The 27,345-nt window shown below is 53.6% G+C and overlaps 12 protein-coding genes and 1 non-coding gene across 13 annotated transcripts; 9 read left to right on the top strand and 4 right to left on the bottom strand.

The window, feature by feature from the left end:
* The first annotated feature begins 1,260 nt into the window (after positions 1-1,260).
* On the top strand, positions 1,261-2,667 carry BDW74DRAFT_147233 (uncharacterized protein). The gene is made up of 2 exons (XM_073723509.1): positions 1,261-1,865; positions 1,940-2,667. Exons 1-2 carry the CDS (start codon positions 1,689-1,691, stop codon positions 2,651-2,653), a joined length of 891 nt encoding a protein of 296 aa, XP_073587039.1. The 5' UTR covers positions 1,261-1,688; the 3' UTR covers positions 2,654-2,667.
* Positions 2,668-3,116: 449 nt separating this feature from the next.
* On the bottom strand, positions 3,117-4,143 carry BDW74DRAFT_175002 (uncharacterized protein; the record flags this gene model as incomplete). The annotated part of the gene is made up of 2 exons (XM_073728183.1): positions 3,117-3,968; positions 4,057-4,143. The coding sequence occupies 2 exons, from the start codon at positions 4,141-4,143 to the stop codon at positions 3,117-3,119; spliced, it is 939 nt and encodes a 312-aa protein (XP_073587038.1).
* Positions 4,144-4,967: 824 nt separating this feature from the next.
* BDW74DRAFT_175001 (uncharacterized protein) lies at positions 4,968-5,837 on the top strand (the record flags this gene model as incomplete). Its single annotated transcript, XM_073728182.1, has 1 exon — positions 4,968-5,837. The coding sequence occupies one exon, from the start codon at positions 4,968-4,970 to the stop codon at positions 5,835-5,837; it is 870 nt and encodes a 289-aa protein (XP_073587037.1).
* A 1,311-nt stretch (positions 5,838-7,148) lies between these two features.
* On the top strand, positions 7,149-9,418 carry BDW74DRAFT_99448 (uncharacterized protein). The gene is made up of 3 exons (XM_073734255.1): positions 7,149-7,393; positions 7,449-7,624; positions 7,696-9,418. Exons 1-3 carry the CDS (start codon positions 7,165-7,167, stop codon positions 9,280-9,282), a joined length of 1,992 nt encoding a protein of 663 aa, XP_073587036.1. The 5' UTR covers positions 7,149-7,164; the 3' UTR covers positions 9,283-9,418.
* A 2,292-nt stretch (positions 9,419-11,710) lies between these two features.
* On the top strand, positions 11,711-13,742 carry BDW74DRAFT_99436 (uncharacterized protein). Its single transcript, XM_073734254.1, has one exon. The coding sequence runs from the start codon at positions 11,808-11,810 to the stop codon at positions 13,461-13,463; it is 1,656 nt and encodes a 551-aa protein (XP_073587035.1). The 5' UTR covers positions 11,711-11,807; the 3' UTR covers positions 13,464-13,742.
* A 327-nt stretch (positions 13,743-14,069) lies between these two features.
* BDW74DRAFT_t66 lies at positions 14,070-14,141 on the top strand. The gene has a single exon. It is a non-coding gene; the product is annotated as a tRNA-Glu (tRNA).
* A 2,508-nt stretch (positions 14,142-16,649) lies between these two features.
* Positions 16,650-18,117, top strand: BDW74DRAFT_188422 (LLM class flavin-dependent oxidoreductase; the record flags this gene model as incomplete). The annotated part of the gene is made up of 1 exon (XM_073731718.1): positions 16,650-18,117. The coding sequence occupies one exon, from the start codon at positions 16,650-16,652 to the stop codon at positions 17,973-17,975; it is 1,326 nt and encodes a 441-aa protein (XP_073587034.1). The 3' UTR covers positions 17,976-18,117.
* A 193-nt stretch (positions 18,118-18,310) lies between these two features.
* BDW74DRAFT_188421 (uncharacterized protein) lies at positions 18,311-20,206 on the top strand (the record flags this gene model as incomplete). The annotated part of the gene is made up of 1 exon (XM_073731717.1): positions 18,311-20,206. One exon carries the CDS (start codon positions 18,311-18,313, stop codon positions 20,204-20,206), a length of 1,896 nt encoding a protein of 631 aa, XP_073587033.1.
* A 128-nt stretch (positions 20,207-20,334) lies between these two features.
* Positions 20,335-21,837, bottom strand: BDW74DRAFT_188420 (uncharacterized protein; the record flags this gene model as incomplete). The annotated part of the gene is made up of 1 exon (XM_073731716.1): positions 20,335-21,837. The coding sequence occupies one exon, from the start codon at positions 21,835-21,837 to the stop codon at positions 20,335-20,337; it is 1,503 nt and encodes a 500-aa protein (XP_073587032.1).
* A 453-nt stretch (positions 21,838-22,290) lies between these two features.
* BDW74DRAFT_174995 (HpcH/HpaI aldolase family protein) lies at positions 22,291-23,091 on the top strand (the record flags this gene model as incomplete). The annotated part of the gene is made up of 1 exon (XM_073728181.1): positions 22,291-23,091. The coding sequence occupies one exon, from the start codon at positions 22,291-22,293 to the stop codon at positions 23,089-23,091; it is 801 nt and encodes a 266-aa protein (XP_073587031.1).
* Positions 23,092-23,594: 503 nt separating this feature from the next.
* On the bottom strand, positions 23,595-24,067 carry BDW74DRAFT_166072 (RidA family protein; the record flags this gene model as incomplete). Its single annotated transcript, XM_073726499.1, has 3 exons — positions 23,595-23,819; positions 23,889-23,962; positions 24,016-24,067. The coding sequence occupies 3 exons, from the start codon at positions 24,065-24,067 to the stop codon at positions 23,595-23,597; spliced, it is 351 nt and encodes a 116-aa protein (XP_073587030.1).
* Positions 24,068-24,620: 553 nt separating this feature from the next.
* Positions 24,621-25,964, top strand: BDW74DRAFT_174993 (uncharacterized protein; the record flags this gene model as incomplete). Its single annotated transcript, XM_073728180.1, has 3 exons — positions 24,621-24,992; positions 25,067-25,655; positions 25,720-25,964. The coding sequence occupies 3 exons, from the start codon at positions 24,621-24,623 to the stop codon at positions 25,962-25,964; spliced, it is 1,206 nt and encodes a 401-aa protein (XP_073587029.1).
* Positions 25,965-26,065: 101 nt separating this feature from the next.
* On the bottom strand, positions 26,066-27,261 carry BDW74DRAFT_147226 (uncharacterized protein). The gene is made up of 4 exons (XM_073723508.1): positions 26,984-27,261; positions 26,817-26,893; positions 26,669-26,752; positions 26,066-26,614 (listed from the first exon to the last, which is right to left on the bottom strand). Exons 1-4 carry the CDS (start codon positions 27,181-27,183, stop codon positions 26,145-26,147), a joined length of 831 nt encoding a protein of 276 aa, XP_073587028.1. The 5' UTR covers positions 27,184-27,261; the 3' UTR covers positions 26,066-26,144.
* Between the last annotated feature and the right edge of the window lie 84 nt (positions 27,262-27,345).

Genomic DNA, 27,345 nt, shown 5'->3' with positions numbered 1-27,345 from the left:
CTGGCGCTAGCCCAGGGACTGAAAAGGGTAAGCCCCCCTTACCTTACCCCAGCTTGACTTTGCGTCGACTATGTGCCTTACTCGGTATACCCGCGAGCGCACCCTTTTTCTTCGATCCCAGCCGCTCCACCCGCTCTACCAATTTGGCGCTCACCCGGAAGGTTACTGTGCTTGGCTGGGGATCCAGGATGCTGAGGATAAGGACCATCCGGAGAACTGGGTGTTCTTCCACTACATCTCGTACCCCGAGGGACGTCACGAGGTCAACACCCGCACGAACGAAGAGCATGTACAGCACGTCAAGGGACTCGCGAAGAAATTCGCGGACCCCTGGCGCAGCGCGTTCGAGTGGATGCCCGACGATACACTGGTTCAGTACTCCAAGCTGCGCAATTGGGACCCCAGTCTGCCGGGGCATCGCTGGGAGAATGCGCAGGGAAGAGTTACATTGGCGGGCGATGCGGCGCATCCGATGACGTTTCAGCGTGGGCAGGGGGTTAACCATGCCATTTTGGATGCGTATTGGGTTTGTGAGGCTGTTGGGTCTGTTCGGAATGGGTTGACGGTGGAGAAGAGGGAGCGGGCTGTAATGGGGTATGAGGAGGAGATGATTCGACGGGCGGGCGAGGAGGTCAGCGTGAGCGAGATGAATAGTGTTATGGTCCATGACTGGAGTAGGATTGGTGAGAGTGCGTCGGTGAGGAAGGGGCATATGCCGGTGTATCATGGGGCTTACTAGGTAGATTTGCAAAGTGCTTGAACCCCACATAAGGATGTTTGATATCTGGACACAGAACAAACGTATAGGTACCTCATTTTACTATACACAAAGCCTGGCCCGTGGTATGATCAAACCAGGCTTATACAGAAGGGTATCGATACGCTAGCGAGGCATTGCAGCTCTTTATATGCCTGAGCTTTGATTTAATAACCCGGTCGAGGGATACCTGGAGTTTGTTAGTGTGGAGTGGAGGGGCATCATTCGGAAGTGAGAGGGATATGTGAGGGCTGCGTTGGAGACCTCAGGAAGGGGAGGCCGCCGCAGTTGTTTTAGCACGTTGTTATACCATATAGAGTCTTTGCTATCTTTCTTATTATTAACATAGGTTGGTAAAGTAGCTAAGCGCCCGCCAAGTGCACTAGGGCTGGCATGACACTTTTGCACCCTGGCGGGGTAATCATCCATCCAAGAACATACAACTGCTTTGTCAATATCTTTTGATAATATAGGCAAGATGGTAAGCCTAATAGATCTCCCATCCGAGATCCTGCACCGCATCTTCACTTTTGCAGACCACTCCTCGAGGAAGCAACTCCGCCTCACCAGCGCCTTCCTCGGGGAGATCGCCCAGCTGTACGTCTTCGCAACCGTTAGAGTCAGACCCGGCAAAGAAAGTTGGGAGAATATCAAGAACGTCTTAAAACATCCACACCTCTTTGACTCAGTGGCCAAAGTTTGGTTGGATGCGATTATAGCGGAAAATGATCCGAGTGCCGAGGCCACAGCGTACTTCAACTCCTGGCAGCGCGATATCGTCGCAAGGCTTAACGGCCTCCCGCGGCTTCGGAGCGTGGTCCTGCACCTCGAGGATTTTGTCGACGATGAGGTTTTGGAGACGGAAACACCCTGGCTGGACTGGGAATCGAGACACACGATCCGTTCATGCCGTGGTATATTGGATGCGGTGATGCCGGCCTTTGCTGCTTTGCCTGGACTGGAGGAGTTGGCGATCAAGGAGCTGCACCATACCTACGTTACTGATTGCTCTGTTGCTGAAGAGGTGTGTCAAGTGCTGGGGAGATTGCGGTCGTTGAGGCTCAACATTGCGCATGTGCATTCGAGGCATCCGGATGATGATTATGACGTATGCAGATTTAGGGCTCCTGTACTTCTGTTCTTAGTACATTGTGACCAGCACTGACTTGTTAGTATTGACAGGAAGAGACAGTCCACACTTTCTTTTCATCCTTCGCATCCTTCTGGTTGATGCCAACAACCGCGAATCTGGAGCACTTGACCCTCTATTCAACTCTGTACTTTGGCTTCTATCCCAAGTGCGACATAACAAGCGTCCACTTTCCACGCCTCAAATCGCTTGCATTGGGCAACTACACCTTTGTCAGCGATGATCAACTATCCTGGATCCTCTCGCACGGCTCAACCCTCAGAGAACTCTACCTAGACGACTGCCCAATCCTGCACCAAGTCGCGGTCTACAACATAGACAACCAAACCTCCCGGATCCAGCGTACTGCCCTCCCCCTCGAACTGTACAAACCACATCCCCAGCTCGATGAGAAACTACTCGCAACATACGGTACCCGCTGGGTCGATTATCTTGACGCCTTCAACACGGGCCTCCCGCACCTGCGTCACTTCCGCATGGGACATGGCCCCAGCTGGTGGGCTGACGGGTCGCCACCGTTCGAGCAGGAGACCAGCATTGAGATTGGGTTGTCAAATGCCTACATGGTGTTTTGCGATGGGATGGATCAGCCATTTCGGGATCGGATGGTGTATAACATTGTGGATACTGGGAATGAGTTTGGGATGGGGTTGATGGATGGGGAGGTTTTGGAGCCTAGTGAAGAGGATAAGAGGGCATTGAGGGAGTTACTTTGGGATCTCGGACAGGATGAGCCTTATATTTAGAGATATAGAGCTTCGTTTACAGTCCGAGTTGTATTCGTAATACCTTCAGTCACCTCGCATGTCTCTCGAAATCAGGGCTGGGTGGGATTGTGCCCTAATTGTTGGATAGATGCGACTGACCGCGATAATCGCCAATGGAGGCCGCCATTCGGCAGCTGATTCAATTATGGAAAGGCAAAGAGATAGGCAATAGGATCTGCATTCATATTTGAGAGGGTAGGCACAGGGTTAATCCCTTGTGCGCATATCCATGGATGATATGTCAGTTAGATAAAGAGAAATATGTAGACACTGTAGACTACGGTACATTCAGGATCGCCAAATGTCACACTACACTCTCCCATCCCTGATAAATGGCGCCTTTGACAAAGCCTCCGCCTGAATGCCCCAGACCTTCTTCCCCATCTCTATGAACTTCTCGCCAAAATTATCCAGGATCTCCTCGATGCTTGGTGCCCCCTTCTCAGCGATTTCCGCAAAGGCCGTATCGGACAACTCCGTATCCAAAACCAGACTCTTCCATAGTCGTCGCCATCTTTCGACTGCTGCTTTTTGCTTCTTCGCTGTCGGTTCTGATACCAGTTGCAGCCATGTAGAACGATGACCGCTTCGCGTGGTATTTCGTGTGCTTGTATACATTCACAGTCGAGAACCCGCTGAACTCGTACAGCATCTGCACCATGTTTGGCGCTTCGATCATGTGTAGGAGGACGATCATCGTCCCGCCGGGCTTGAGGTGCGATAGGGACAGGATCAGCTGCGTGAGGTTTAGCCGCGTTGCTTCTCTTTTCTCCCGGTACGATGCTCGAGTATGTGTGCGGAGAACTTGACCGTCGCAGAAGGCGAGGTCAAACTTCTGATTCGGGTCGAAATGCGTAGGGAGGAAATGCGAAGAGTCCGGGTGCGTGGGCAGGATCTCTGCGACGTTGATCCCCATGTCCGTCGCTAGCACTGTGATGTCGCAGAAGTGTGCTGTGAGGTTGGGGTATAAGTCTAGATTGAGAGCAATGTTGTGTCCTCCTTCTTCTGGGGGCAGACTTAATGCGAGTGCTTGGGTTGTTGGGTTGTGTTCTAGGGCTACTGCGAGGAACCCGCCGGGCGCCATGCATATGTCTAGTATCGCCGGTTGGTGGGGTGGATTGCAAGTGGAGAGGTGGATGTTGAAGACCCCTGTTTGCCGGTTCATATCCTCTGCGATTTGCTGCATCATGGTGTAGAAGTGCCGGGCTGTGGCTGTGTTTCCGTTGGCGTTGGCGTTGTCGGCGGTTTCGCGCTGCTTTGCGAAGAAGCTGTCTCCGGTGGGATTTGCCCAGCCCTAACGAGTCAAGTACCGTATGGGTTAGCCCACAGCCACCAGGGTGAAGCTGATAAAGGCAAAGGTAGATGCCCTGGGTCGTATTGACCTTCTTGCGGAGCTCGCAGAGACGCTTGAACTCCGGTACCTGTGCTTCTTGCAGGTATTGGTTTATGGCCCTTTCCATGCGGTACATGTAGTCGGTTCGACTTGATTCCTGGGTTGTTTCGGTAGATGCGTTTTCGGGATCGGGGAGCTCTCGTGTGCTTTCAGTGCCGATGTTTTCCTGGTTCCTTTGAGGCTCGGGCTGCACCGTTGCGAGTGATTTAGGGCTGGGAATAAATGGATGCGAAGTTGAGATATGTCGTATTCGGTATTCGGCTCAAGTGCAATACCTATAGACTAAGGAGGTAATCTAGAAGCAGATATGGAGAGATGAGAAGGACATGAAGAATATCCAGGGAAGATGTAGATAGGCCAGAAGGTGTTTCTCAAAGACGCAAACGAATTCATGGAAAACATGGTGCTATTCTGTTCCACAAAAGACGACCTCAAAGAACATGCTCAGCTGCCTGCCTCTTCCTTCTGCCTCTATAGCGCACCGTCATTTGCACATGCAGTTCGACGGCCTTCTGCGACAGTCCAGCCTGTGCTTAACTTTCAATGTTCCAAGGTTGAGCATATTGCACCTACCTAGACTGGAACAAGAAGATTCTTGAACGGGTTCTCCTCTATTCCTTCCGCCAGAGTCTCCAGCGACGGTTGTCGAGGGGGGGGGGGGGGGGGGGGGGGTGAAGGGGGTCCTTCCTAATTCAGCCATGCTCGCAGCCTATAAGTCTTTTGTTTTGGCCCAGTTTCCCTCCGTCTCCTTTCTCTTCCTCTCCACACCTTTTGGCTGATTCGATTGCTAGTACTGTGCCTTGCCCACTTTACGCTCACATCATACCCCAACTGGTGTTCTGCTTCCTGGCTCTGCCACCCCGTGCCCGTTCCCCTGTTGTTGTTCCTCTTGTCCTTGCAATGTCCCAACTGCGCAAGTTCAAGAACGTTGTTGTCCAGAGTGTTCCGAATCCTGTCTTTACCGCGCCTCAACGCGGCTACCCCGGAGCCTCTGCCCCCTCTTTCTCCCAGCTGCCTCGTCCTCGCCGTGACAGCGTCCCTTCTCTTTCTCGCTCTTCCCATAGACCTGTCCCTCGTTCTTTTGTTTCGCAGATCCCCGTCCGCTCCCAGGCACCCACTGCTGTTCGCTCTCTTCCCCGCCGCCACCCCATCACTGCTACCAAGAAGGTAGACATCTACGTCTGGTTGGACACCATCCCCAACTACCGCTTTCGTTCTCGTCTGCCAACCCCAGACACTGTTCACTCGCTCCCGGACACCGTCAGCCAGAACCTCCTCACGTCCTCGAAGCGAGACTTCATTCTTTCCTGGCTCAAGGACGTCCCCCAGGGCCGCCTGCCAACTACCACACGCTCTTTCAAGGACGCCACTCCCACCCCTCGTCACTCGTTCAAGGACGACAGCCTGTTCCTCGACATTGCTCAGGAGCAGCGCACTCGCCCTCGCCGAGTCTCGCCCCAGGCGCCTCCCCCAACCCCCCAGCCACCAACTCCTGTTCACTCGCTCGACAGCCCTGACATCTTCCTGGCGCTGGCTTCGGCCCGACAGACTGGACGCCGTGGACCTTGGACTATTGAAAGGTCTACCCCGACAAGCCGTCCTGCCTCGACGGTCCCCAAGCCCCCCTCGGCCATGGCCAGGGGAGCCCGCTGGAGGAAGTCGACCAAACACGTTCGTTTCGGAAAGGTAACCGTTGTCGATGCACACCACCCTCGTTGGATCAATCCCCAGCTCGACACCTTCCGCGGTTACCCCAGCCGTCAGCGCTGATCTCCATCCACTCGTTTGTCTCTTTTCCTTGCTGTCACTCGTTTCTATCACTGCACCATGATTCTCCCCTCTGTCACTCGTTTCCTTTCACTGTACCATGACTCTCCCTTTTGGGAAACTGACATCTTCTCATTTGGTTACGGACTCTCCCTGGCTTTGCGAGGAGGCATACAGTCTGCGCTAATGGTTTATAGATCGAGCTGGCGTTTCGTCCTGCTGAGTCCTGGTGGCGGCTTTTGAACCACCGACAGGTAAGCTCACCGTCCCTTTGGCCATGTCGTTGCTGCTAACACTGTGCCATGCAGAGGGCTTCCGGTAGATGGAGACCCAAGTGGTAAGACGCACACCCGCACGCGGGCGCATAAGACGCATCCCACTACTCGGAGGCGCCAGCAGTTCGCCGACCGACGCCGACCGACCGCCGTTTTTTTGTCTTTAGGACTGACTGACTGCCATCGGGCTTGTTGGAGGCACTGGCTGGCGATGAGGGTAAGTCGTCTTGGTCCTGGCATACAAGCATCACTAACAAGAACAGGTGGTTGGCAGGAACATCGCTCGACATCTTGCTTGACTGATGGATGGCTTGGACAGTGACGGAGGTAAGTCTCATCGTTCCATACTATCTCCTAGTTGATGCTGATGTCTCTGCAGGGTGTTGGTTGGATGGAGGATGGATGGAGGATTATCTTGTCATGTATCTAGTTGTCTTGCTCCATGCCATCTAACAGCACCAGGGAGCCTAACCTCGCGCCTTAGCATAACCTAGAGATGAATGCATTTATCATCTTGCTGTCTTCAAGTTACTGTGTCATCTTTTCCACTTGACGTAGATTTCGTTGCTGGTCGCTTCGAAGACGGAATCAAAGCCAGGCTTTCGCCTTGGAATGCGCCCATCAGAGGGTAAGGCCAGTTCATGATGACTGCAACGTAGGTACTGTATGATATGCTGCAGTCATCGAGGTACAGTAGCGGTGACTCCCGACGTCTTGATTTATTGTGCCTTTCTCTGTGCTGCTGGCCAGCTACAATATTTTAGGTAACATTTGCACTCTCTACAGCAGCAACTGCCGTTGAGATCTCGGCAGATATTACTCTGGCCAGCGGCTCTGGTGGCCTGCCCAGGAAAGGCTGCAGCTCAGCCTCGTATTGCGCTTGCTGGAGGGCTCTAAGAGGCCAGCATCCTCCAGCCTCTCCTAGCAGACAAGCAATCAGATTAGCAGGATTGTAGCCTTGCAGGTGCGCGCTTGCACATGCACTTAAAAGAAATCAGGCGTCTGCATCTGCCGATCGTCCGACTGAAGATTTGCAAGACTGCCACTGCCCCGCCATGGTGTTCAAATCCAAAACCCGGGCCCAGGAGAGCGAGTTTGAGCTACTGCCACAACCTGAAGCAATACAGAGTGAATCCGGCGTGGAATTTCCATCGTCTAGGCTGTCTGGCCTTGTGCGCGAGGGATGGCCAACCCACTCCCGCAAGCTGAGGAGCAAGGCCCGAGAGGACAAATTTATAACAGCTCTGAGCCTCGTCATCGCTTGCTTCCCTGGTGCTTTTATAGGTAGTATTCCATTGCTACTATCACTTTCGCTGTGCTCTCTGTTAACTTGATGCAGCTCTCGCCGTTCTCGTGATTGGTCTTGACGGGAAGGAGCTGTCCAGGTATGGCGACACGATCATCCAAGCGACTCGACTTGGCCCTACTGTCTTCCCTATTGTCTTTGCTGCAATTGTCGGTAGTCTGATGCGGAATTGGGCGTTATGGAAAGCTCAGAATGGTGCTGCGTTGGGGGTAAGTCTCGTCCATGAGCCCGAGGCACCGAAGGTTGCTATGAGCCCTGCTAATCCGACCGACATCGATAGACCCTCGAGCAGATGAACGGCAGCACGAGCTTCGCCGGCACCATCGAGTTGGCAATCGCTTTACGCCCGCGCGACCTCCTCATCCTCCCGATCCTCCTCCTCTGGGCAATGTCCCCCCTCGGCGGCCAAGGTGCGCTCAGAATGGTGTCGGAGGCATCGACCAGTGTGCCGGGCAATGTCTCGGTCGCATACATGAACACGAGCATCGATGATGCAAGCCATCCACTGGTCAGCAGTTCCCTTACCAACGATGCCCTGGCTCCGCTCAGCGCCATCTACACAACGTCGATCCTGTCGTCCGAGGAGGCAAAGACTGCGCAGAGCGATGTCTGGGGATGGCCGAAAATCCCTTTCTTCTCTGCTGCAGCCGCTGAAGACGATAATCCCTGGAGGTTTCCATCCAACGATACGCAGATGAGTTATACCTCGCTCGTCGGACACGTCCTGCAGGGCGTTCCATCCGATAACCATGCCGAGTTCCCCATCGAGTCGTCGTACTTTGACTTTGACTGCCGGCTCATGGCCACCAATCTCTCTAACAGCGAAGCATACACTGCCATGGGAGGTCCGTCGCTGCTCCATCATAACGCCAGCAACCTCTTCAACGACACCGTCGACGACCGCGTCGCTTACAGCAACTTCTTCATCGACACCAACTACAACGTCAAAGTCAGCCCTCGGCCGCAGTCCAGCTTCAGCATATTCTACGGGTCTAGGGATAAGTCGGGATCGGACAGTGATGGGCCTCCGAGCGTGACTCTCTTCAACTGTACCATGCTGTATATCCGCCTCGAGGCCCGGGTGGCTTGCGAGAACGCCTCTTGCGCCGTGACTCGCTTGCGTCGGTCGGAGAATGCGACGAAATCGAGCTTACTGACGCCGTTCAACGATGCGGACGATCCAGAGCTGAATACCAACACTACCTTGAAGAATTTGTTTCGCAGGTTTCCGCATGCCGTGCCCATGGTCGATCAGTATCAGCCCTCGCCGACCGATAGTTACATCTACGGCGAATCCTCGTTCTTTGATGCCTTTTACTCGCACGATTGGAGGACCGTTTCCCAGCAGGAAATGTCAAGACGGTTCGCCACTACATTCAATACATTCTGGCTGGCCTCCCTGGCGCCGCTCACCATTCCCGTCACCTCGCTATCGGACAAGGTCAATCTGACTGCCACTTCCTACCACCCACTGGCCGGTCCGGAGTTCATCATGGCGCAGGGCACAACGTCCAGGGAAATTGCCGTCTATGAGGTCTATTTTCCGTGGTTGGTCGTCTTCATCACAGCGACGACTCTTTTGCAGCTCTCCGCGCTCGCCGGGTTACTCCTACGGTCTATCACCATCGCCCCAGATATCCTCGGATACGTCTCCTCCCTGACGAGAGATAACCTGCACGTCCCTCTTCCCGTCGGAGGCAGTACGCTTTCCGGCGAGGATCGTGCGAGGTTGCTACGGGATGTACAAGTCCAGCTTGCGGATGTCGAGGTCCATAGAACATTTGGGCGCGTTGCGCTCGTTGCCCGGGTGGCTGGGATAGCCGGGGCTGACTATAAGGAACTGCGGAGGAGAAGGGGTTATGAGTAGAGTCTCTGAAGAGTGATGACGATTTAGCTCGTATCTAGAGAGAATGCGGGCAACCTTGGGAATATCTATGGTGGCATATAGTCTTTCGGAATCAATGAGCGTTATTTCCAAGTTACTGAGTTTATAGTACGATAACTTCTCTTTTGGGATTCTAGCCCTAATTGCGGTCCAAGACAGCCAATACTGATATCATTATTGGAGACACAATTTTTCTCTGCAAAGTCGGCTGAGACTTTCGCAGCGGGCCGGTTTGTGTTTTCTCAACCTTTACCATGTCTGCCAAATGCATATATGTTGACCCCGGTCTAGATCTGCCCGCCCTCAAGTCATCTGTTTATCTGGGACGGAATTTGACATGCTATAACTTTACGTTGCGCGTGACTGCGCAGTGTCGAGCCCCTCGTTCATCCGGAGACCACCTTCATATGTACTGCTATTCCGCAAGGGTCTCAAAAAGCCGACGCTTCATGGCTAGCAGTCAAGGACGCACATCCTACGCGCTGTTCAGGAAATCGGCCGAACAAAGTGTTGTGGGATTGTCCGCGTGGCTTGGAGCTGGTGCTAGACCACACCGGACCAAGCTACCCTTCCTCACCTGGCGATATTGGTCTAGATGGCGTGCTAACGAAAAGATATTGTGGTATCCAGACTCAGACCGGACTGTGGCTCTGCCTCTGGTACCTACCTAGTTTAGCATCAACTCGTCCGGGGCTTGCCTACTCCGCTTCAAAGTGAGGCACGGGGTCAAAGACCACTCCAGCCCAGGCCATGATTGGCCCCATTCACCCCGTGGAGAATGAGATGCAATTTACATTGGAGGTCGGAGTCGGGGTACTCCGGGACTTCTCCAACGGAGAAAGCCCGTGTCACTGTCTGGTGATCATCCGAGGCTCAACCGAAGAGAGCAGGTTGCCCGGGCTGCCCGTGGGGGCCGAGTGCGACCGGCATGCCGAGCGAGCCGAGTCGCAAAGTTCGCCGAGTTTCTTAGTGTCTTCGTTGAGCTGTACTTTTTAGGAAGGTTTGATGATCAGTTGACCTGCGCTTGAATCTGCAGCGGTTGACAATGCAACGGTTACGAGCGAGATTTTGATCTCCTGCCCGAGCTCTGTTACAACAGGTCTTACAAGGTCGAGGTTTCTTCAGGCGTTATCCTCGCCTCTGACCTTGGTAGTCTACTCTGGATTAAGCCAGGCGCTTTCAAAAGTCTTTCATCTTTCAACGCTAGATCGTCCGGGGACTCCGTCCATTCCCCGTGCTATCCCCAGGCAACCGGCGCACCTCCATAACGAGGACCGCTGATCCTTACTCTACTCATTGACCGAAACACACCGTTTAGTCCTCCGCATGGGGAGTACGGAGTACAAAAGTGGTTGTCTGGGGCAGACGCGGTGTTGGCACTAATCTATGCGGAGTAGCAGGACTCGCATGGAGACGGCTTACGATTAATATTAGGGCCGAGTACACTGCGTTATTTTCTGACCCCATTGTCCGATTCTAAATTCTCCCATGCTAAGTTTTTCGTGAGCTGTTTCTGTTCGCTTGGGAGGTGCTCCCATCGATTGCATGGGGAACGCAACGCAGCTGGATCTGGCCACGAGAGGCGTTGTCAACAGCCGGCGATTATCAGTCTGCATAGGAGCACACCGTTATGCGTTGTTCCTTAGAATTCCGATCGGGGCCTGGATCAGATATCCCCCGAGCTTGAAAGGGCAACCGAACGAGAGATCGTCTGGTTCCACTATCCCACGCCCTCCACCTGCAGCTTAGTAAAGCGTCATGAGCGCAAGCAGAGTCTGATTCTGAGACATATCTGATATACTTGCAATGTCGGACTCGCATGAGGATTGAGCCCACAGGTGCTGTTGTCTGACTGTCAAAATAATGTCACCATGTCGTCCCGCCGCATGGCCTGATCAACAGGGGTGGCCAGGAACAAGTAACAGATTGCTCTGGTGCGGCCATTCATCGGCGAGAATTGCCTGGTTGCCTGGGCCTCGCCATCGTCATCGACCCATGGACTTGTGCTTTGCGTGCCAAGGTCACAACGGTGGAGCAGTTGTCCGATCACCTTCCCTGAGCAGTTCCTCACCGATGTTTTACCGACCGGACCGGTGGCCATTAACCAATAATCGCAAGCCTCCGGGACCCTGCTCGGCCGACTTGGCCTCGGTCCAGTGACCTCATGCCGGGGATTCCATGACTCTCATCCAATCATTCTTTTCAGCGGACCCGGGACCATTCGGCATGCCGAGCCCGAGCGCCCTCCCACTGCCAGGTTCGAAATCGAATCGGAAGGGAAATCCACTGTGACATCGTTCGGCCTCACGTCGCTGTCGTCACCCGATCAGAGACCTCGCGATTCTTGCCACGGTCGGATTTTTTTTTCTCAGCGGCGATCCGGTTGCTGCGCGTAGCTACGTAGTTCTCATAACAGGTCTTGGATCTATAAATTAGTCTCCCCAGCACCCCATGAATGCCCGTACTCTCTCCATCCCACCCCCATACACAACAACACCCCCGCAAAAATGGCGAAACCATCGGAATCTGCCCTGAAGGATATAAACCAGGGTTCAGAGACTAGCCAGAATGAAAAGACCCATTCATGGATCGTCGGAGGGAAATACCGCGAGGAGGCAGAGAACCTCGCGACGCATACCTCTGGCCGGGGTCCCCCCGAGGAAGTCGACTTTGACTTCCCCCCAACAGCATGCGAGCCCGGCCGCATCGAAAAGACCAACGAGGATGTCCTCGTCCTCACCTTCCTCGACGCCGACCCGGAGAACCCCTTCAACTGGCCCCTAGCCAAGAAGGCCTTCATCTCGCTCCTCCTCTGCCTCATGACCCTCTTCGTCGGTCTGGCCACAACCGCCTACAGCTCCGGTATCAACAGCATGACCTCTGACCTCGGCGTCTCCACGGAACTCGGCCAGCTCGGTCTCTTCACATTCAACTTCGTCTGCGCGTTAGCGCCCCTCTTCCTCGCCCCCTTTTGTGAACTGGTCGGCCGCCGCGTCATCTACGTCGGCGCCTTCATCTGCTTCAGCATCATGTTCATCGGCCTCGCACTGGGCAAGAACATCGCAACCATCATCGTCTGCCGCGGCCTGCTCGGCCTCTTCGGTTCCGTCGGCACCATCCTGGTCGGCGGCACCTTCTCCGACATGTACACGCCCGAGAACCGCGCCATCCCCATGGCGACCTTCTCCTACGTCGCCATCCTCGGCACCGTCGGCGCCCCCATCTACGCCGGCTTCATCGACGAGACCATCGGCTGGCGCTGGATCGAAGGTATCCAAGGCCTCGCCAACATCCCGCTCATCCTGGTCGTCGCCCTCTGCCTGCAAGAAACCCGCGGCGGCGCCATCATGCAAAAGCGCGCCAAGCTCCTCCGCGAGTCAACCGGCGACAACCGGTACAAGTCCCTCTCGGAGCTCGAAGCGCCCACCCTCAAACACGCCCTGCACAACTCCTCCGTGAAAGCCGTGCACATGCTCTTCACCGAGCCCGCGGTCTTCGCCTTCGGCATGTGGATCGGCTTCGCCTGGTTCGTGACCTTCCTCTTCCTCTCCGTCATCCCGATCACGTTCTCTGAAAAGCGCGGGTGGAGCGAGGGCGTCGCCGGATTACCGTATATCTCGCTGTGCATCGGCACAACGCTCGGCTTCGCGCTCAACTTTTTCCAAATCCGGAAATACAAATCCATCGAGAACTCCGATCGCCCGGTCACGCCTGAATCCCGCCTCTACGGCGCCATGTTCGGCGCCATCTGGCTGCCCATTGGCTTATTCATCTACTCCTTCACGCAGTACGGGTATCTGCACTGGTTCGGGCCCGTGTTTGCGCTTACCCCCATCGCCGTGGGTATCTTCTTCATCTTTGAGAGCACGTATTCGTTCACGGCAGACTGCTACGGCGAGAACTCGTCGTCTGCCATTGCGGGGCAGGGCCTGCTGCGGAATACGCTTGGTGCCGTGAGCCCGCTCTTCGCGTCGCAGTTCTTCCATAATGTCGGTAGTCAGTATGCGGGGTTGATTCTGTCGCTCGCGGGGACGGCGCTGGCGCTCGTGCCGTTTGTGTTCTTCAAGTGGGGGCCTAATGTCCGTGCGAGGTCGAAGCTTGCGGAGGTGGGCAAGGGCGAGGATGAGGAGAAGAATAAAACGGGGGCTACGATGTATCGGTAGATAACAGCTTATATCCTGTGTTTTTAAGTTTTTGATATATATGACATCTCATGAATACAAGAGAAATGACTTAACTTGACTACCCTATCGTTTCGTCATTTTACGGTAGACTTATGCCGATGTATATATCTAGACAGTAGGCAGCCGACAAGCGCATTCGGCCACCCTGACATCTTACCTAGGTGAAGACCACCATAGTGAGCAGACAGTGAGATGGCTCGTAGATGCCGAATGTGGTACCTTATCCCTGCAAGAACCTCAAGAGATTCCAATTTTTGATCAACCTTTTCCTTTTCCTTGGGCATAAAGTTTAGCGGTGGAGCCTCCCCGGCCGAGGTCGAAGCAGGCAATGATCCATGCGAAATTGAAACTCAACCAACTTGTCGACTGACAGGTTCCCGACACTTATTATCTCCAATACATAGGTCAGCCGCACCCTCCGTCAGTTAGACGCCTATAAATATCCTAGCCATAGTCAAAGGAACAAAGGAGAACGGTGGACACCGGATATCTCCATCACGTGACAGCGGAACCCTGACTCCACCAGGGAAAATTCTTCAGCACTCCATCCATGACCTTCTATTTGTAAACCCATTACAACAACCATCCGATATGGTGTAATGGTTAACATCGGTGTCTCTCACACACCAGCTCGGGGTTCGATTCCCCGTGTCGGAATTGCTTTTTGCTTCTTGGATGTGGAGGAGTTGATAGGAGTTGTGGAAGGGGGATGAGGTGGTGTAGGTAACGCTTCGCGGGGTTTTTTTTTTTTTTTTTTTTTGTTGAACGGTGAGGCGGAAACTCTGATTGCAGAGCCAAGGGAGCGGAATAGACGTCCGAGATGCTGCGAGTGTTGGTGGCATTGCGTAAGGCAAAGTGTATGCTAGGTACCTAGGTTAGGTTAGCGAGATCCCTGACGGATATCATAATCTCTGCCTGTTGTCTGCACCAGGTCATAATCAAACAAGCGCACCATGCCCATAATCCAGTAGCTCATATATTCGCTCGAAATGTTACAGTGTCGGCCTCCGGCTCAACAAAAACCCCCTCAGCCTTACAACGACGAGGATACCCAGTCCCATGACAAACTCACCTAAAGCAACATTTGAGACGACAATTGGCCCATTCCCATCTTCAAGCCTTATTCACCACCCCTTGAGCTCCTCCTCCGCGTATGGTAGCTGACCACGTCCGAAACCTCGACATCAGCGCCCCCGCCCGCACAAACCACACCCACCACACCCGCCACACCCTGCTGAAACCCCTACCTACCTCTTACGCCGCAACGCAGTGCTCTACTTTACCTGCGCAGCCTACAACTAGCAAATTCTCTTATTCCACCAATTCCCATGCGGGTTCCTCAACGCCGGAGAACCCCATCTCACGCGCAAGCAATACAGGTACAGGCTTACTCCTCATAGGTAGTCGCCACAATGCACAGCGCAGTGAGCACAATGACGCCACGGGACCGGGAGTCCAGGACGGCAATGGGAATCCCAATCCCAGTCACGGCCCGAGAGACACGGCGAGATGGTAGGTATGATTGCACTGGTCTGCTGCGGTGCGGACCTCAACGAGCGAGTTGGAGATGCCGACGCCGATATTACCATACCAACCTGGACTACACACCACTGCGAGCCGCCGTGGCTTGCGGCGACAGCGAGGTCAAGCGGTCACTCTTGGAAATGGCGCGACAGCGAGCGTCTCCGCACCTAGCCAGTGTGGACTCACGCCGCTGCACTCATCCATCTCTTATGGTAATTGCGAACGCGGCGCGCGTGGACGAGACGGATACGAAGACCGGGCGGACGGCGTTGCACGAGGCCGTGTGCCAGGGTCACGATGACAGCGGCTTGCCGAGGTGGCACTGATTGAGCTAGATGCTGACATTCGGGCCAGGATGGAAAAATGGCATGACGCCGCTGCACCATGTCCACTGGGTGTTTGAACCCGATGGGCCAGAAACAGAGGGCTACTATGTCCCTCCGATAGAAACCATACGGTAGTTGATTAGACGAGGCGCGGAGGTTGGTGCTGTTGATAAGGCGGGGAGGATACCGTTGGATGTTGCTATTGCGCAGAACTTGCACTTGGATGGGAGCTGGAGGGCTGTGGGGTTGCCTGGGATTGGGAAGAATTTGTAGAGGGGGGATGTAGCTGGAGCTGACGGGACGCTGCTGCAGATGGCGTCGGAGCCTTCTCAGACCATGGCCGAGATGGCGAAGAGACCTGCACTTGGGAAATCGCGTTCTCTGGCAAAGGTCAAATACATGATAGATGTTCAAGGTACCTAGAGATATCGTCAACTGGTTACTCTAGGTAGGTAGGTGGAATGTTAGCGGCGCAGTGTTTCCACCTGACCAAGGGAAACGTCGGCCTCAGCATGAAATCTCTTGAAAGGGGTCTTAGCTGCTTTGGAATCAGGGCTAGAAATTGATTTCGTCACGGATTCCCAAATCTTTGAAGAGTTGAAGGCTTTGAGCCTACCTAAGTGCCTAGGTAGGTAGGTACCCGACCTAGACCGGCAGTGTCAAGTTAGGGCTAGCGTACCCTAAAAGTCAAGTTCATATCGATGCAGGGCATGCAGCATACTAATGAAGCATGATACAGTTAGAAGACGACCGTTTCCAGAGGCGTTTTGTCAAATTCTAACTCTGACTTGGGAACATCCATAGCCTCACATATGATCCCAGTGCCGCCCCTAGGTAAGCTGACCATTCTGCCGAAGGTCACATAAATACTCAGAGTACCATATCTTTGATTACTGATGTCAGGGAAGACTTCCAATGCGCAAGACTTCGACAGAAGAAGTCTATCGATCCAGTGCGGGGTTCATGATCTGCCTTGTGAAAATGACTCGAGTTGTCCTACCTAGGTACCTACCATACTTAAGGTAGGTAGCGGTATCTGGGGCGCCCGTGCCGGTGGGATGAAGCTCATTATGCCTTATTTCCCTGCAAGGAGATATTATTAAGCTACCTAGTACACCCCGGCTCATTTCAACAAAATCCATCCGAATGCTTATTCGATCCATTGCCGTGATTAATGATCACCCCTCATGTCGCGATCGCAGCCCCGATTACGCCATGGCCAATTTGTCAGCTGTGCGACAACTCGGTATATAACCCCTCATACCCTCATCAGCCACCTCAATGCAATAGTCCCTTATTATACATGAAAGCCAAAATGACCGACAAAAAACTGCACCTAACAGCCTTCATGCGACCCGTGAGCCTGCACACCGGCGCCTGGCGGTACCCAAACTCCTACGCCGACGCCAACTTCAACCTCACACACCTAAAATCTTTTATTAAAAAGCTGGAAGATGCGAAGTTCGACGCGTTCTTTATGGCCGACCACCTCGCCGTCCTGAATATGCCCGTCGAAGCCCTGAAGCGCAGCCACACCGTTACTTCGTTTGAACCATTTACGCTGCTCTCCGCTTTATCGCAAGTAACAGAGAAAATCGGGCTCGCGGCTACAGCGTCAACGACATACGATGAGCCGTACCACATCGCGCGAAGATTCGCATCGCTAGACCATCTAAGCGGCGGCCGCGCAGCGTGGAATATCGTCACAACAGGCAACCCAGAGAGTTCGAAGAACTTCGGCAAAGACGAGCACCTGCAGCACAGCGAGCGGTATAAGCGCGCGCGAGAGTTCTACGATGTCGTGACGGGGTTATGGGACTCTTTTGCGGATGATGCGTTCATCCGCGATAGGGAGAGCGGGATCTTCTTTGACCCGGAGAAAATGCATGTGTTGAACCACGAGGGCGATGATCTTAAGGTCCGTGGTCCGCTCAATATCGCACGACCTGTCCAGGGGTGGCCGGTTATTGTGCAGGCTGGGCAGAGTGAACCTGGTCGCCAGCTTGCTGCGGAGACGGCGGAGGCGGTGTTTTGTTCACCGCGCGATCTGGAGGGGGCGAAGGCGCTTTATAAGGATATTAAGGACCGTGCTGAGAAAGCCGGAAGGAAAAGAGAGCATTTGAAGATCCTGCCTGCGGCGTTTGTGCTGGTTGGTGATAGTGTTGAGGAAGCGAAGAAGAAGCGTCTCGAGCTGGATAGCCTGGTGCACTATGACAGCGCAATTGCGTCGCTGAGTATTGCGCTCGGCACTGATGCGTCTGGCTTTGATCCCGATGGGCCTCTACCCACCGATCTCCCTGAGACGAATGCGAGCCATACGTCGCGTGCTGGGGTCGTCAAGCTAGCGAAGGATGAGCAGTTGACGGTAAGGCAGCTGGCGCAGAGGCTGGGTGGGTACTCGGGCCTTGCGTTTGTGGGGACCCCGGAGAGTATTGCGGAGGAGATGGAGATTTGGTTGAGGGAGGAGGGTGCTGACGGGTTTACGGTGGTCTTCCCCTTCCTCCCGCAGGGGTTGAATGATGTGACGCAGAGGGTTGTGCCGGAGTTGCAGAGGAGGGGCATCTTCAGGGAGGATTATACGGGGACGACGTTGAGGGAGCATCTGGGGCTGCCGAGGCCGGAGAATCGGTTCTTTGCTTGATTGATTCTGATGGAAATAACATTACGGCATGGATGAATGAGGCCTGGGGCTGGCGAGGGGACATGGAGGTTGAGGGCTGGCGACAATAGCCCTAACCGGCCGCTGGAGATGAATATTGTCAACAATTGGTGGTCAAACATGCAGATAACAGTGGGTCAGATTGATATATCTACGATAACGATGACAAGAACACGATAGTGAAATGATAAGAGACAGAATATTACTCAAGTACCGATTGGACGGTGGCAGTTGGAGTAAGCAATAACCGACGGAGATCCTCCGTGCGGGGGGAGGATCCAACTCTCCCTTCTATTCTCTCTGCCTCTCAAATAAAAATGTCTGTCGCAAGCAAGACGCTCTATCAACCCTTTCAATGTCTCATCTGTCAGAGTCGGTTCACCCGTCATGAGAATCTCAAGCGCCATACCCTCCTCCACTCCCGCTCCCACGACGAACCCCAGCTGCCCTGCAACTTTTGCTCGGCGACATTCTCGCGCCCGGACCTACGGAACCGGCATATGAAAAGGAAACATCCGGAACATGAAGTGAGACGGGCAAAGAAACGAACGCAGCGCGAGGGTTCGGCTAGGCAGTGGAGTGATGATAGTGGGAAGGACTCGGTGTCTCCTGCGGACAGTCACGATGGCTTGTTTGAGCAGGTTGAAGACAATCATCGCCTGGAGACTAGCGGCTGGAGGAACGAAGAGCAGTCGCACAGTATCTCAGATCTGATGCGGCAGGCAATGGAGGAACCCCGGATTGATCGGATCGGACAGGACGTGATGGATTTGCAGACATTACTGGACACTGGACCATCGTTTAAGTCAGCCGAGAACCAGATCAATCACCATTCGCCTGATTTTCCGTCATTCAACCTGGAATACAATGACTGGACACCGTCTCGCCTGCAGATAAAAACGGGCTGCAGTCTCTTTTTCGCCCACGTCTCGCCCTTCGTCCCTTTCCTCCACCAACCCACATTTGATGCCAACAAAGCACCTATTCATCTTCTTCTGAGCATGCTATCCCTCGCCTATCACTATGGCTTCGATCCAGATGCAAACACACCGGACTCTGGGGCTGTCCTTTCCACTCGCTGCTTCCACCGCGCCCGCGCCTTCCTTGCCACCCCTTGCAACAACACGGATCCCATCACCACAGTCCAATCTTATATTCTCCTCCAGATAGCGTCGATGATGTACCTCTCATCCGAATCCCATCATACCCTTCCGATGCATTCGACCAGCATATCAATTGCTCGATCCTCAAGCCTAATGCAGCCCACCCCCCTCGAACCATCCACATCCACCTCGCTACAAACCCTCTGGCACGCCTTTGCCTCCGCCGAGTCCCACAAGCGCACTCTATTCGCCCTCCACCAGATTGACGCCCTCTGGTACCAATTCCTCTCGGTGCCACGGCAAATCTCACATCTTGAGGTCAAGCATGACCTACCCTGTCCGGAGGAATTGTGGGCCGCAACCTCAGCAGAGCAATGGGCGTATGGACAACTTATCCGCGGTCAAACACAGTCACTACAGTACACAGACTCCGTGCGGCGATTCCTCTCCCAAGACGCTTTAGGAACAATCCCCGCCTTCGACCCCTACGGTGCAATAAACATCACGCAGTTCCTCATATCATCAGCGCGGGAAATATCCGGCTGGTCGACCATGACCGGAATGCTGAGTATCGATCGATTTGGCGCGCTGCGCTCCTCCCTCGAAGCATTACACCCGTTTATCTGCCCTTCTCCATCAACATCAACGTCTCAAGAAGCGCTCTGTGCGGCAACTTGGCAAACCGCTATGCTTGAACTACAGATTTGGTCACCCGCACATACGTCAGGAATTATACAGACGTCAATATCCTCGCTTCTCGAACATAGCACAAGCACACACCTATCTCCGTCCCCGGCAATCCTCTGCGAGGAGATCACGGCCCGGGCCATCAAGCCGCATATCGACTGGTTCTTGACGTACCTGGATACCACGGTTCAGGTCGAGGGAGAGGCACCATGGGTTATAGTGTACGCGTACAAGGCTTTCCTCATCGCATGGCAGCTTGTCCGCGGTGGTGTTGAGGACGCTATGAGGATTGTCGGTGTGAATGATAAGGATACGCAAGGGGCTGTGCAGTGGGCGCAGATGGTCTTTGGACGACGGCTGAAATGGGAGGTGGGGAGACTGATCCTGCAGTGTTTGGATATACTAGGGACTGATATAGTATAATTATCATAAGCAAAATTATGGTGTTTATTTCGCCTCAAGGCTAATTTCTAACCTTGGCATACTTAGAGCATACATGCCATTTCGACCTCATCACTCACCCACAATGACAATTAGACAGCATAAACGGATCAATACATCTCATATCTCCATCCCAACCCAACCATCTCCCTCGTAACACCATTCCTGATGACCTTCTCCACTTCTTCCGGCTTGCCTCCATCCAACCTCTTATTCTCTCTGCGCACCACCCACCGATAAATCGTGACCGTCACAGCCAACAAAACACCTGCCGCCAGAAGCGTCCCAAATGCAGCGAGGAACCTGGGCTCATCATAGTACAGATAAGAAGCCCAGATATTCGACGTGCCACCAATCGCATTGACCAATGCACTTGCCGCCGCACGCTTGCTAACTGGTCTAGCGAGATGCAGGTTAATGGTCTTGTATAGCAATAATTGCGGACCAACGGATGCAAATGGCAGTATCATCATGCTGAAGTACCGAGCCCCAACATTCAGCGTGGCCATGGGGATGATGTACATGGCCACCGTGATGCTCACACAAATCAAGATGAGGGGGTACACCGTGTTCCGGGTATCAGACCAGTACATGATGCCATAGTAGACCCCACCGGCGAGAATGTATGGTGGTGCAGTGAGCAGCAGGGAAACGGTCTCCCCAAACCCAAGCGACGAGACCAGTGTCGGAAAATAATTAGCAATACTCCCCTGCACCTGGGAGAGCATATTCGCCAGGATAAGCAACAGCAGCTTCGTATCCTTCAATGCATTGACGAATCCCTGGAGTAACGGCGTATCCTCGCTTCCCTCCGCAGCCCCGGCCTCAGACTCGATCCGCCACACCGCGAGATCCCTCTCCATTGGAGAGAGTATGCGGCTGTTATGCGGGAACTCGGGCATGATCAGGGCGCAGACCGTCCCGATTCCCACCGTCGCCGCACCCTCGATGATAAACAGCCACTGCCACCCCCTTATCCCGTGTGCGCCGTCAAGCTGGAGAATCGCGGCCGCAAAGAGACCGCCAAAGGCATTACCCACTTGCTGCGCGATGTACAGCGCCGCAATGCGTTTACCTAGTTCAGCTTTCGTATACCATGCACTAAGGTAATAGATAGCACCAGGGAAGAAGACTGCTTCCGCGGCACCGAGAATCGCACGGACCGCCAGTAGCTGCTCGTATGATCTCACTGCAGCAGTAGAGGCAGATATACACCCCCACACCACGACCGCAAGACAAATGTACATCCCCGGCCTTGGTATCCTGGTGATCAACAGATTCGACGGGATCTGGAAGGGCAGGTATCCGACGAAGAGGATGGACACGGCGGTTGCGAAGTCCTGCGTGCTCATGTGCAGGTCCTCCATGATGCCTTGGAGTTTTGCAGAGGCGAGGTTCTGCCTGTCGATGTAGTTTAGGATGTAGAGAATGCCGATAGTGGGGAGGACGAGGGTGTCGATTTTGCGGACGATTTTTTTGTTCAGGACGGCGTAGTCTTCATGACTGAGGGACTGGAGGGACGAGGGCATGCGGGTGTTGGTGTCGGTGTCGGGGAGGACTTGGCCTTCTGCTGTGGAGGCGTTGTCCTCATCCTTGAGGGAGGATTTGTCCATGATGGATTGGTTTCAAAGGAGAGAGAGGTGCAGGTGCAGTCAATGAGTAATAGACCTGAGTAATGACTGAAATGAGTGACGGTGGGAGCAGGACATGGTGGACTATATGCTCCTCGTTATCAGTATACACCCCGTAAACAGGCTAGGCTATCTTCCCCAGATTAGGTGGAGACAGAGATAGTCGGCGTTTGATCGCAGACGAATACCTAACCGAGTACTCCAACTTTTCTGACACTATTCAGAATTGACTATGTGGTGCCCTAAGCCAGAGTGAGTTAGGGCTGGAGGAGCTCCTCCCGGTGGGGCGATAAGGTCTGCTCCTCCATAACAGATTATTATATAGAGATAGCTATAGTAGAGCAGCTTTGATAGAATACCCAAGTATTGCAAAGAACATCTCCTCTCCTTCTTCTCTTCTCCTTTCCTACCTTAACTTTTAATTTCGCAATCAAAATGTCCCACCCCACCCCCCTCACAACCACAATCACCAACCCCCGGCTCCGCCTCCTCAACAAACTCCGCCGCAATGAATACCCCCTAATGACATTCATGGCGCTGCCCAGCGTGCGCATCGCCCAAATCCTCTCCCTCACGGGCCTCGACGGCATAATAATCGACTGCGAGCACGGCCACATCTCCGACGACAGCATGCACAACGCCGTGTCCGCGATCTCCGCCCTCGGCGTCTCCCCCATAATCCGCATCCGCGGGCCCGCACACGATATCATCAAGCGCGCGCTCGACACAGGGGCTCACGGGATCATGGTGCCGCAAATCAACAACGCCGATGAGGCGAGGCAGATCGTTGCGAGCTCGAAGTTCCCACCGCAGGGTGTTAGGGGTCAAGGCTCAGCCTTCCCTGCTATCGGACATGGTCTCACGACGCCGGAGTACATGCTTAGCGCAAATGAGACGATTATCACGATGATCCAGATCGAGACGAGGGATGGGGTGGAGAACGTCGAGGAGATCTGTGCGGTTGAGGGTGTGGATATGGTGTTTATTGGGCCGAATGATCTCGCCATGAGTTTGCTGGGGTATGTTCCGGCTAGAGGGGACGAGCCAGTCTTTGTGGATGCTGTCGAGAAGGTTATTGCTGCGGCCAGGAAGTATGGAAAGTGGGCTGGCAGGATGGTGAATGATGGGGGTGTTGCGAAGAGTGTGAGGGACCGGTTTGATACGGTTGCTATCACGGGGGACACAAAGGCGATTACGAATTGGTATACCAAGGAGTTTGAGATTGCCCGGTCTTAAATGGGGATTTTGGGTAGATTATAGAATGTATTGTTTTGTTCAACCATTCTGCTAGGGAACCATACCTAGTAACTAGAAGACCAGTGACTTCACTCAGATAGACGACAGTAATGTGCAATAGAGGGTTCCTTAGATTGACTATGTTGCTGATATTTTTGAGTGTCTATGGGATAGCATGTCAAGGGTTAAGAGGACATGGCTGGATTGGAAGAGAGAGATACAATGGCAGTCTCTGCATGTAGGCAGAAGGCAGAATTCGCTATATAATTATACTACTAACTTCTCAAGGAAGAAGCTTTTTCTTCAGTCAGCCCAGTCTACGGTAGAAGAGCATGATCTCTGGCCCCCATTCTCTGCTGCCTAGGTACCGACGAGCACAATTGAGGCCTCTCTCTTCAAAGTACGGTAGTGCTCTACTGATTAAGTTTCTATTGCCCTAAAAGAAGCTCTCTATGTCATCCGTCTCGGGGTTTGCTGCAACCAAAGTAAGAAATTCTATTTATCTAAACCTGCGCAATACACTCAATCTCAATAACGGTTCCATCTCCAGGAGGCAGAGCCTGCAAGCACGACCGCGAGGGCATGGGCTTGGGCAGAAACTCAATGTAGACCTCGTTCATGGCCGCAAAGTCCTTCATATCGGCGAGGTAGACGTTGTATTTGACCACTTGTTCCAGTGATGAGCCAGACAGCTCGAGGACTTCTTTGAGGTTTTGGAGGACGGTGCGCTGGCCGTACAATATTAGCTACCGGGCACTTGATGACGATAAAAAAAAGCGAGTGGTGGGAGAACGTACAGTGGCTTGCTTGATTTCGCCAGTGGCGGTTTGGCCGGCGAGAAAGACGAGACCAGGGACTTTTGTGGCGGGGCCTGAGACAGTTAGTTAGAAGGATATATAGTTAGAGAATGGATGAAGAGCATACAGTTGTGAGGCTTAGGAGGAAACTTCTCGCTAGAGATGAGTTGGCGAGACATTTTGGTGATGGTGTGGGAATTGGATGGGTAGAGACCGGGAAAATAGAGTCAAGCGTAGTGAGAATGGCTGGAATGAATGGCAAGAGGGAGTCACTGTATAGATCTTGCATTTAAGTCAACTTATCGCAGCTCTTATCTTAGCTTTTGGAGGAGCTCAGATAAAGCTCGAGGGCTGCAAGCCTGCAGGCACAATCGGGAGGAGCTCCTCCCATGTCTCCACAACAGCTTCCTCCGCATTATCTATCTCGCTAGATAGGCTATTGGGTCGGCTATGCAGAGGAGCTCTCCATTACCAAGTACTCCAAGGCTTACTGCGGATAAGGGTAGTTTGGAGATGGAGTTAGGGCTAGCTGTTGGGATGCTGGGCCTGGCAGCCCTAGCTGTTCTCGTGCTGGGGAGCTCGCCAGAGATCATGAGATTCTATAGCAGGATCATGACTCTACACTCTGATCTGGATATATAACCACATTGACAGACCTGAGTAGATGATCATTCTACTTCTCAAGTCATAATAACTACATATTCTATCAAGTTGACACCTCATACAATCTCAATGGCCCCCGCAGCCCCCTTCAACCCGCCCTCCCCCAACCTCCCCGGCAAGCCCTCCGTGCCAGAATGGAACAGGCCTCAAGTCACCAAACAAACCGAGGGCTTTGCAACCCTCAAGTCCATTGATCTGTCCCTCCTCGACTCCGAAGACCCCACCGTCGTCGACAATCTCATCCAACAAGTCAAGGTCGCCATCCGCGACGACGGCTTCCTCTTCCTCGAGAACTACGGCATCTCCTTGGAACAACTGCACCGCCAGTTCGCCATAGCCCAATATCTCTACAATAACATCAGCGAGGAGGACAAGGAGAAGCTCCTGTTCGACCCGGATACGGGGCGGTGGTCCGGGTATAAGCACCCGTATGGCTTCAAGGTGCGTCACTCTCATCCCACCTTCAACATATCTAGAATTAAAGAAAGCCAACTGATATTATCTAATATGTGTAGCGCCATCGCGGCCCAGCCGACGGCATCGAGCAATTCAACTTCTACAACCGCGAGTGGAACGACCCGAGCCGGATCCCCTCCTGCCTGCACCCCTTCATGGACGAGATCACCGCGTTCTGCAACTACCTCACCAAATCCGTCAACAGACGTCTCTTGACCCTCTTCTCCCGCGTCCTCGAGCTGCCGGACGACTACCTCTGGGACAACGTGCAGTCTCACGGGTCCCCCACGGGCGAGGGCTACTTCCGCCACGCGCTCTTCCGACCGGTCCAGAAGGAGACGCAGGAGGCATCCAAGGGACTCAGAATGCATGGGCACACAGACTTCGGTCTGACGACGTTGCTTTTCTCCGTCCCCATCAGCTGTCTCCAGATCTGGGGCCACGACGAGAAGTGGTATTATGTGCCCTACAAGCCTGGGGCGCTGGTTATCAATATCGGCGATACGCTGGAGATTGTCTCGGGTGGACACTTCAAAGCCACACGACACCGAGTCTACAAACCTCCCGCCGACCAGTTGAATGAAGAGCGTCTGAGTCTTGTGCTGTTCAATAGTTCCGTTGGTGACTTGCGGATGCAGCCTGCTGCTGGTACGCCAACCTACCCCTACATTTCCCCACGAATTGAGGTCATTTGCTAACAGTATGTGTACAGAATCCCCCCTCATTCAAAGGGAAGGATGCATCGAAGAACAAGGTGTCTACAAGGAATTCAAGCGTCTCACAGAGGCGGGCCAGCTCGTCCCGACGAACCGCGAGTGGCGCGAGATCCAGATTGCGACGGCGACGGATCCCACGGATACGGTTCACAACCGCGTCGGTGTACATCAAGTGCTGATTGATGGGAAGATTATGCATCAGAGGGAGTATATGGGGGTCAAGGTTGTGCTGCCTGTTTAGTTCGGTACATGTACTCCCCGGTGGCTAGCGATTTTGGGAAGCTTACTAGAATGTTTATGTTAATGATGTATTCTTTTTATATGGTACTTTGCCCAAGTAGATCTGTCAGAAATATGTTTGCTTCTGCTCATCTAATGTAGGCACTAGCATTCCACCTATATACAGCCCTCCCACGGTAAATCAAGGCAAAACATACCCCCCGTCAATCAACACATCACTCCCCGTCATATAACTACTCGCCTCACTCGCAAGATAAAGATAAAGCCCCTTAATCTCCCTCGTATGTCCCTGGCGTCCCAGCACCGCCATACGATACGCCTCATGGACCGTCTCCGGGCTCGCCCCCATCTTCGTATCGAAGAACCCGGGGGACACAATATTGACCCGCGCAAAATCCCTCCACTCGCGCGCTAGCGACTTGCCAAAATGCGTGACGAACGCCTTGGTCCCGTTGTAGATTGGTTGGTCGGTTGGGACGTTGACGATGTGCGCGCTCATGGAGGAGGTGATGATGAGGTTTCCGGATTTCTGAGACGCGAAGACCTCGCCGGCGTATTTTGCGCAGTAGACGATGCCGTCGACGTTTACGGATAGTTGTTTTTTGTATTCGGGGATGGTTTGCGTGAGGATGGGTTTTGAGATGGCCATTCCTGGACGGATTGTTAGTTGGGGCAGAGGAATGGGGAAAGGTAAGGTGGACGGACCGGCGTTCGCGACGAAGACATCGATCTTACCGAAGTCTTTCACGACGGAGGCGATGGTGCTTTGGACGGCTTCGGGGTCGGAGACTGTTGTTCACTTCCCGTCAGCGTCTGTCCACGTCTCTCGGGTGGGATGGTAAACGCAACGCACCATCGACCTTGTAAGCGACAGCCTTGACTCCATGCTCCTTTGCCAATTTCTCAGCCTTCTCAATCGCGGCGTCGTTTCTAAATCCCCGGAGTTAGCCTATTATACCTTCATATTAATCCCTCGACTGAGCTGCCTCCATCATCCGTCTCGCAAAAGGGTAGACGCACGAGTTATACCACAGCGCAACATCCCCACCAGCTTCCGCCATAGCCTCGGCAACCGCATATCCAATTCCGTCTGCAGCGCCCGTAACAACAATCGTCTTGCCAGCCATCTTGAACTGCTCGAGGACGTTGGAGGGCGTGTTGGGGAAGGGGCGCGGGAAGCCGGCGCGCTCGACGGCGCAGTCGGAGTGGTTCATGGACATTTTGGCAGCGTTGGCTTTCAACAACGGTGGGATAGATGGGAGAAGGACTGTTTGAATGAGAGATGTTGATGAGTGAGGGGTATTTATTGGATGTTCCTGGTTGCTTCCAGGGTTGTTGTCGGTGCAGTCTGGGCCGAATGTGGGGGAGGGGCTGAGAGGTCG

The sequence above is a fragment of the Aspergillus multicolor genome (genome assembly GCF_047715735.1).
Source record: "Aspergillus multicolor strain CBS 133.54 unplaced genomic scaffold BDW74scaffold_4, whole genome shotgun sequence".
NCBI classification, from domain to species: Eukaryota; Fungi; Ascomycota; class Eurotiomycetes; order Eurotiales; family Aspergillaceae; genus Aspergillus; species Aspergillus multicolor.
The sequence above is the reverse complement of the archived record's forward strand: the minus strand, read 5'-3'. Positions and strand labels throughout refer to the sequence as shown.